Below are 9,423 nucleotides of genomic sequence, written 5' to 3' on the forward strand. Positions count from 1 at the left end.
AAAGAGCCAAGCAGATTCTCTCTTACATTATTACTACTATTACTATTATTATTACTATTATTGTTACTGTTATTACTATTATTACTATTATTATTAGTAGTAGTACATCTTTATGGAAAGAGCATCTTATCCTTTGCCTTGCATGCTCCTAGGCATATTTTAAGAAGGTAGTTACACAAACAGGCAAATTCACAATTCCTCCCCTAATCAATATATTATTAAGAAGTATAATCCAGAAGCTGAAAACAGAGTTAAACTCATTTCTGGCTTCCACCAGAGACTTCTCTGTCCCATATAAGGAAAACAAAAGCACTCCCTGTGACGTCTTAAAAAGTGGTTATGCCTTGGGAATATTTTTTAAAATGGTGAAAAATGGTGTTTCCCAGTTAGAACTTATTGAAAACTCTTTTGCATATGAGCAAGGCTGTTGTTACCCAAATCGACATGAATTTGAGAAAGATGTTCCCTACATCAGCAAAATGGACAGTTCTCATGGGGAAAAAACATGAGGTCTTTTCATTGTCACCTGTCACATTGTTTCTAGCTCCTTCAATTGTAAAGAAAAGCAAAGAATGTCAGGATGTTGGGATTCTTGGCATGGAAGAGTAACCAGAAGGTGGATAAATCTGCATCAGCAGGATTTATCACTTGACCCACCACATTACCATCCAAGCATACCTACTCTTGTGGAACACCAGTGTCCAGGAGGGAGCTGAGCTACTGTCCAGGTGTTTGCAGCTGGGAACCTAAGTGTGACCAGAAGCCAGCATCCATGGAAATTGCTTGTTTCTGGAAGCCCACGTGAGTGAGGCATCTAGGATACTCAGGGGCCAAGAGCCATGCCCCACATCCTCAAGGACTTTAACTTACTTAACCTAAATCCTATGTGCTTTCCAGATCATTGGATTGGCTTGTTTTTGTCACTTGCCAGAGTAATGTAAATCCTAACCAAGCACAGAGTTTAATGAGCCTTTTCCCTCTCTTTTTTTCTTTTTAACTAAAAGAAGCTTCATCAATTAAACAAGAAACGAACAATCATTGCCCCGGTCCAACTCTAGGTGCTCCTCTCCATCAGGTCAAGAATTTCTTTATATACTTGTTCATATGCTTCCGCACCCCAAAGGAAATCAAAGTGGACAAATTCAGGAATGTACTTTTTGTATGCCACGTTGGTTATCCGAGGCAGTGTGATGTTTACATCTTCGGGGGCTGAAATCCAGTCATTGCCACCATACCACGCAGCAAGAGGGGCTTTCATGTTTTCCAGTTCATAGAAGGGAGGTGTGGTCTGCAAGACAAATAGTGTGGCTTGAGGAAGGAAAACCTGTGAGGTCACGGGCACGTCCAAAAGTCAAAGTATTCCTGATTACTGCTTGGAATTTCTCCTCTATCCTAAGAGGTGGTACAGAAACTATCACCAGAGATCCTGATTATGCCTTGTGCTCCTGTGCTTTTCATCAGAGGGTCAAAAAGTCATCACTGAACAACATCACAGACATGGTTTTTGTAAGAAAGGTACAAACTGGTTTAACCATATAAGGTAAATTCTGCAAGTCCCATAAAATTCAGTTTTAGCTGACAAGTGAGAATGGATTTCTCTTACCTGGTTGTAATGAAACATGTTATCACTGCCGTAATCATAATATTTGAATTCCCCTGTTTGATAGAGCTGGAAAAGAAGGTGGAGTTGTATTTATTATTCATGCATTAGAGGTAACCATAAGAATGATAAAAGGCAAGCAGGGAACTGTACTGCTCCTGTCTGCCACCAAGGCTACATGTTACATGTGATACTGTCTTCTGGGAGGTGAGATCAACCTCGAGGAAGATCTCAGCATGACCTGCAGGACTGCTAGCATTGCAGCTATTTGGAGGCTGAGGCCCCAGAAACCCACCGTGCACCAAGAGCTAGCCTCAAAGAAGGTACGCATCAGACCTTCGGGCAAGTTTCCTTTGTCTCTCATGGTCAGTGTCTACAACAGAAGGACATGAGTCTGTGCAGGTTTTCAGTCATTAGTTTTTCTATGATTAGTTGTCTTTACTGACCCACAACTCTTGGCCTTTAGCATCTCCTGTGCTGGTTTATTACCATTTTTATCTTCCATCTCCATCACCTATCAGCTCCTAAGACTCTTTGTCAGCTTTTGTTGAAAGTTACGGCTAAAAGAACTGCATCTGCACCAGTCTCTCGTGTCAATTATCCCCGTTATCTCTAATATAGCTCTGCAGGGAGAACAATGGAGGATTATACCCAAGCATTGAGAAGAGGTCCTTGGCAGCTGAGAGAACATGGGCCCTGGTTACATGCAATCTTATTCTGCAGCAGGGAATATTACCTGGCGCCAATGTAACATGGTTTTTATGGATGTTGAATCAGGGTAGTGGGACAGGTAGACATCTATGCGGCTCTGCAAGAAACCATTGGAGACATTTATTCTCTGCATGGAGAGAAATGCTACTAGAAATAAACCTCATCCTTTTCAGTAGCCACAGAAATCTTTCACTCACACAAACTGCTTCATCTTAGCTCTGTGAAGGCACAGCTCAGCCACATGCCATGTGAATTCATGCTGCAGACAGTAGCATGAAGGGTGCTGTAGAGCTTCCTTCAGCAAGCTGAGCAATTCCCAGGGGATGCTGGGTCATGTTATGAGTCATGTGGTTTTCAAACCCAAGTAAACTCCATATATTGTGCTCAGGGTCCTTTTGTAAAGAAAATGGGCAGCTCATCACAATAGTTCTACATGTTGTTTCTAATGTGTTTTCTCCTTGGAATATTAAGAAATTAGCCCAACACTTTCTTTGAGAAACAGTGGCCCAGTTCTGACTTCATCCATGATCAAGTCATTATTGCTTGGCACTTTACATGGACCTGTCTTCAATTTTACTTGCATGAGTAGTTTGTGTCAGGATCTGGACTTTGAAATCTTGGCTGGCCCCAAGGAAATAGTCCTTCCCTGTAAGAGTGGGGCATCCCTGGGACCACCCAAATCACCCAGACATGTTCCCAAGCAACTTGTTATAGCTGCAGTGTTGGCCCTGGTGGGAGCAGGGTTGGGCTGAAGACCTGCACCCTGGTGCCTCCACCCTGAATTTTTCTATGGCTCTGTGTTCAGTGCAGTGCAGCACAGGGAAAGGCTCTTCTTCAAGGATAAATATGTTCTAAGGGATAGTAGACTGAAGAGTCTGAGGACCCAGGGATCTGTGTTGGGTCCAGTCTTGTTCAACATCTTTGTCGCTGACATGGACAGTGGGATTGAGTGCGCCCTCAGCAAGTTTGCCGATGACACCAAGCTGTGTGGTTCGGTTGATACTCTGGAGGGAAGGAATGCCATCCAGAGGGACCTTGACACGCTTGTGAGGTGGACTGATGCCAACCTCATGAAGTTTAACCATGCCAAGTGCAAGGTCCTACACCTGGGTTGGAGAAATCCCAGGCAAAGCTACGGGTTGGGCAGAGACGAGATTCAGAGCAGCCCTGCGGAGAAGGACTTGGGGATGTTGGATGTTACTCTGATACAACCAGTCAGTCATATTATCCAATCTGTACATTATAGAATGGGTTGTGTTGGATAGATTATTTATTAGAAATAAAACTACTACATGCAGATCCCACATGGCACACTGTGTACAGTTCTGGCGTCCTCAGTGTAAGAAGGACATGGAATTTTTGGAGCAAGTCCAGAGGAGGCCATGAGGATGATAAGGGGGCTGGAGCATCTCCCATGCAAAGACAGGCTGAGAAAGCTGGGGCTGTTGAGCCTGGAGAAGAGAAGGCTGGGTGGAGACCTCATAGCAGCCTTTCAGTATCTGAAGGGGGCCTATAAGGATGCTGGAGATGGACTATTCATTAGGGACTGTAGTGATAGGACAAGGGGTAATGGGTTAAAACTTAAATGGGGAAGTTTAGATTGGATATAAGGAAGAAGTTCTTTACTGTAAGGGTGGTGAGGTGCTGGAATGGGTTGCCCAAAGAAGCTGTGAATGCTCCATCCCAGGTGGTGTTCAAGGCCAGGTTGGACAGAGCCTTGGGTGACATGGTTTAGTGTGAGAAGTCCCTGCCCACAACAGGGGGGTTGGAACTAGATGATCTAAAGGTCCCTTCCAACTCTCACTATTTTATGATTCTATGATTCTATGATTCTATGACCCATGTCTCCTAGCAATGAACTGAAGGGAAGTTTGTTCTGCAAGAGCCCATTTTGTTATTAAAACACATGAAATTACAAATCACTTAGTGAAAGAGAAACCCTGGGTGCCCCTTGGAGCACCAAATGCATTTCTGTGCTCTCCCCTTTGGTATCATCCCTTCTGGGGAGACAGCGTGCTTGGTGGACATGTGACCTTGTGCACACTCTGGGCTTCTCTCTGGTGCCAATGCAAGAGCGTCACAACGGCCGGACTGCAAAATGCTGATGCAATGGCAAGATTTTACAACAAACTGAAGATGTGAAAGGCCAGCTAGTTGACAAGTCAGGATCAAACAAAGAGAAACTATTGCTTAAAAGGTAAGCTGGAGTGTACATACCACATTTAAGCTGTTAGTAAATCCACCAGGCAAGTAAAGGACCAATGAGCAAAAGCTTTTGAAGGCAGGGTAGCTGCACAGTCTGGAAGTCACTTGCTGCAGTATTTCACCCTTATCAAAGACCACCGTGTGTCCTAAAATGAGCTGTGAAAGTCAAAAGCATTGATCAGTGTGGTCACATTACTCTTTCGTCTCCAGACTCTCCCCAGCTCTCTGCTCATCCCTGAAAGTTGCTGCCTTCCTTGCCACAGCTTTACTGGGCTTTGTGATTTTGGCTTTACAGAAATGGCCATGGCCCTCTAAGAGCCCTGATTTTCCTAGAAGAGCTTTGTCCTAGGAGGATGGACCCAAAAGCAATAGCTAGAAATAGCTGTTCTCAAGATTAGGGCTAGACAAGAGGATGCTTTACACTGTTCAATGCCCTGCAGCCTCAAGGGCTTAGGCAAAGATGTACCTACCTGCTCAATGCAAAGGGTACACAGAAAGGAAAATGAAACTGATGTACAAGCACTGCATGTCTCAAGTGATGAGACTTTCCTGTTACTCCTTCCCCTTTGCATCAGATGAGTGTGTGGCGAGCACATACCTTAACCAGCCCCTCTGGAAGGTCAAACACCCTTACCAAGGGTGACTTCATATTTGAGCTTGTGGTGATGGGAGCCAAGGCAAAAAACATCTTGATTTTGCGATCCAGCTCAGGAATGGATGAAAAAGCAATGAAACCTGTGGGAGGGAGAAGGAAGCAGACCCTGCCAGGTTATTTCTGAAGTTATTGTTGATTCCCAGGTGTGTGTGCCCATCAGAAGGACACCTGGAGGTGGCTCTAGAAGGTCGGTGACTTGACCTGAAGCCTTTGCTACTGATGCATTTCAGCTTCTAGCTTGACTGCTCAGCCCAGCTGCAGCTCCCACAAGCCCTTCTTGGGGACATGACAGCAGTGGGATGCACCAAAAGCCATCACTACAACCGTTTTTGGGCTGTCACTGCTCAAAACTGTTCTGTTAAAGCAAACAGGAATTTTTACCTGCTCTTTTCCCTTCGTTGTTTGGATGTGCCCAGACATTACCCTCCCTGCCCATGTTTTCAGAAGAACACTCCCAAACCAGGGGTAAACGTAACCCTGACAGTGTTCTGATCTCCTCCTAAGTACCTGTGGTGGTTCCTTGGGAGTAAGCCACATAGTATAACTGCTCCTGTCCAGTTTTCTGCAGAATATAGTTGATTGTTGCTGGAAGGTCGTACATGGCCATCTCATGAAAGCTGTAATGTAGATGGGCACATAACAGAATTACTGACCTTAGTGCTGTGACTGTTTGGGGAGCAGATGAGAGCTCTGGTAGGTATCTTGGTGGAGCTGGTTTATGCCCACTGGCAGATGGTGTGACTGTCAGCAGTGCTGCTCCTCCAGCCTACAGACACTGCTGAGGGTACCAGGTACCTGCCCACCTTTCAGTTTTGCAGGAAATACCTGTAATTTGAGTATTCCTGCTGGTGAAACTCAAACTCTTTGTGCTTTTGTGACCAACTGTTCCCCCGGCTGTTTCCAATCCAGACGTCGTAGCCAGCGTCAGCAAGGATGAAGCCCAGGCTGCTGTTGGGTAAGTTGCTAACCCAGCTGCTTCCCTCCAACACCAGGCCATGCTGCAGGAGGACCACGGGCTTTGGAGCTGAAGGAAGAGAAGTAGGATCATTTTCTCTGAGCAGCAGCAAAATTCACATCCAGGTATTGCTTTGGTAGCAACCCCTTGGGGAAGTGACTGCAGCGTAAGGAGATGGTTACCTATGTCCTCAGGCTCTTTGGAGAGTTGTTTTTGAAACATGCTCTTTGGTCATCCCACAACAGAGAAAATCAATATAGTGAAACTGAAAAATAAGGTTGAGCTCCACACTGAATCATGCTCCCAGAAAGAAGGAAAATGAACCTGTGCCTGTCTTATCAATGACTGTACGCTCTGCATGGGGACCACCCTCTTCATGGTGCCTTTTGTTTGACTCAGGTGCTCCAGGTCTGACTAGGAGACACTAAAAACCCAGCAGAGTTTAAGTACCTCCTATGGCACAGCAACACCATGATGCCCTAATGCAAGAGACTAAGTACTGGAGGGGTCAAGAGCTTCTCCTCCACTCAATTCTGCCCACTTTAAGCCATATGGGCAAGTCTCGGCTCCTCAGAACAAGCTTACAATGTTTCTCACAAAGGACCAGTAAGCCTGAAGTGGTGTAGGAGGAGAGTGGAAGAGAGATTATGGAAAAGTTTAGTCTGAAAAGGTCATCTGGAGGTCTCTACTCTGCTCAAAGCAGGTCCAGCTTCACAGCCACAACAGGGTTATCACAGAGATATCTGAATTCATCTGGTACAGTGACTATAGGTTGCAGCATGAAAGGTTGAAGTAAAAGTGACTTTATTTTTTTTTTTTTTTAATTATTTATCTCCTCTTTTTTCTGTTGTTTTTTAGACTCTCAGCATAAGACTCACATTCCCACCCTGGACAGCTGAGGACAAAGCGTGCTGGAGGGAAAGTTGGCTTTTCACACCCTTTTGCCATGTTCATATGCTAGTTCTCCTGCTCCCTAGGAGAGGGATACCCCTGCCAACAAGAATGGGGTATCACCCTCTTCACTTTAAAACAGTGGTTCAAGTGAAGAACAGAAAGGAGCCAAAATAGTGAGATGGCATTGGATTGCACATCTGGTGGTGTTTTTTGCTGACAAATGGCTTTTTATTGCTACCTTGGCTGGTTTTGAGCAGGAGTAAAACCTGAGGCAAAATTTCTCCGTCCCATTCATACTCCTTATCTTTTCCTCCCTTTTTGGAGCAGATCCTCTCAGAACAAGAACAGGAAGTTTGGTGTGGAGGGCACCTGCATTTCTTCTGCTCCCAGGGCTAATCCTACATGAAAGCTGTCTCCTTAGGAACCCAGGCTCTGGCAAGGCAGCCCTGACCATCTTCGGCCCAGCAGAGCTCTCAGGGTCCCTGGACCAGGCAGACCTTCTTGTGGCACTTACGGGGACAGAACATGCTGGAGCCCTGTGTCTCTCCTTCATGGGAGGTGCTCATGCTTTCTGGATTGCCTCTGCCATGAGGAACCCTCTGCACAGTGAGGTAATAGCCGTCATCTGTCACCACTTCATGCTCCTCATAGGGGTACCCATGGTAGCGAATAATTTCACCCTGTGAGAAGGGAAGGACAGTGTGGGGCAGGTTCACAGGCAGGTGGGAGTCTCCATTCTGGAGGATATCAGGGCTTGCCTGGGTGAAGCCAACCAGTGGCTGCTCTGAGCTCTAGTGGTGACTCCTGCTGTCAGCAGGAGGTTGGAGCAGTTGGCTGGGACCTCCCAATGTCCCTTCCACCAATGCCTTCAGCTAAAATTTTTGGCAGCTGTGAGTTTGCCTTGCTCCCTCAACATGTCTGGTAAAGAAAGACCTATTGTCACTTTTCATGTTGCAATCAATGTTTGTGAGGGTGGTGAGGTGCTGGCACTGGGTACCCAGAGAAGCTGTGGCTGCCCCATCCCTGGCAGTGTTCAAGGCCAGGTTGGACACAGGGGCTTGGAGCAACCTGCTCTAGTGGAAGGTGTCCCTGTCCATGGCAGGGAGTTGGAACTGGATGAGCTTTAAGGTCCCTTCAAACCCAAACCAGTCTGGGATTCTTAGAGCAGGGCAGCAACGACAGTGAAGCTCCAAACCTGAGACAGCTGCATTTACCAACCCTGTTGATTTCACCCAAATCTCCCACAATGTCTGCCATAAATCTCCATGTACATGAGCACAGGGAAGTAAATTCTCTAATAAAACCCTTGTACGAAACCTTGGTGAGTATGTACACACAGAGACCATCGGTCTTGTAGAGATTATGGCAATGTAGGCAGCTTGCATGCCCAAGTAGGAAAAGAAGAGAGAGAAGTCAGGGCTTACAACATCCATGGACACCTCAGGACTCGCATTTGACTTTTCACTGATGCACATTACATAAGCAATGGTTACGAACAGCCACATCATGGTGCCCTGCAAAACATTGTCAGCATGATGAGTGTGAGAGACATTGACAGTACTGACACAGAAGGCAGGGACTGCATGCATTTCACTTAGTGCATGAAATGCATGAAAGGCCCTGCACTTCTCTTAGTGTATCAATCTGTCCACTCAACAGGTGAAATACATTTGAAAGCCTCTAGTTTGTCCTAAAAATGGCTCATTTTGTTCATTTTGAACAATGCCAGAGTCCAAACTCCATCCCATTTAATCACACACTCTCCGTCAGATCACTGTATTCAGAAAAATGCACATGTATGTATACAGCTCTAAGAACCTGGGCAAATCTATTTTCTGAGAAGGTGATTATAGACTATTCATTTAAAATGATGTCTCAGAGACTTGTAAGAATAGATTATTAGGTTAAACTGAGCTGAGCTAATCAAGAGTAAACCACTCGATTTTCAGTTGCAGGACCATGGAGGTTTCGTTCTTAATATGTAATCAAATAATGTGATTTGGCTGGGCTCTACCCAATATGAAAGAGACACCAGGACACACTTATGTTGGTTTTGCAAAACCTGAGTTAAAGTACTGTCCCAGGAGACCTGCTGTTCATCCTGGGAAGGGTTTTGAAGTATATGCTTTGGCATGTTCCTACCACAAGCCATCTTACTATCGTTTTATTTGTTGGAGACAGCAAATTGGCGACAGAAATAGTGCCTCAGCTCTTATGTGACATGCTTGAATAGGTAAATTGCAGGGAGCCCTACCCAATCCTGTCTGAATGCATGCACCTGTGCAGGGCTGTGTGGGAAGCAGCGACCAGGGCCAGATGCCAGGGCCAGGTATTGCATCCACCCCATTGCTTCCCTGCAGAGTATCTTCCTGGGGAAAGGAGTCCTGTGAGCAGGCTTCTGTC

The 9,423-nt window shown here is 45.7% G+C and overlaps 1 protein-coding gene across 1 annotated transcript; it reads right to left on the reverse strand.

Annotated features, from left to right (window-relative positions):
• Positions 1-1,021: 1,021 nt before the first annotated feature.
• On the reverse strand, positions 1,022-8,598 carry LOC134155732 (lipase member M-like). Its single transcript, XM_062603213.1, has 9 exons — positions 8,445-8,598; positions 7,535-7,700; positions 5,997-6,195; positions 5,679-5,788; positions 5,115-5,251; positions 4,529-4,672; positions 2,337-2,408; positions 1,604-1,669; positions 1,022-1,288 (listed from the first exon to the last, which is right to left on the reverse strand). The coding sequence occupies exons 1-9, from the start codon at positions 8,526-8,528 to the stop codon at positions 1,055-1,057; spliced, it is 1,212 nt and encodes a 403-aa protein (XP_062459197.1). The 5' UTR covers positions 8,529-8,598; the 3' UTR covers positions 1,022-1,054.
• Between the last annotated feature and the right edge of the window lie 825 nt (positions 8,599-9,423).

Source organism: Pezoporus occidentalis, unplaced genomic scaffold (genome assembly GCF_034315485.1).
Source record: "Pezoporus occidentalis ecotype Australia unplaced genomic scaffold, CSIRO_AGI_Poc_V1 ctg118, whole genome shotgun sequence".
Taxonomy (NCBI): domain Eukaryota; kingdom Metazoa; phylum Chordata; class Aves; order Psittaciformes; family Psittacidae; genus Pezoporus; species Pezoporus occidentalis.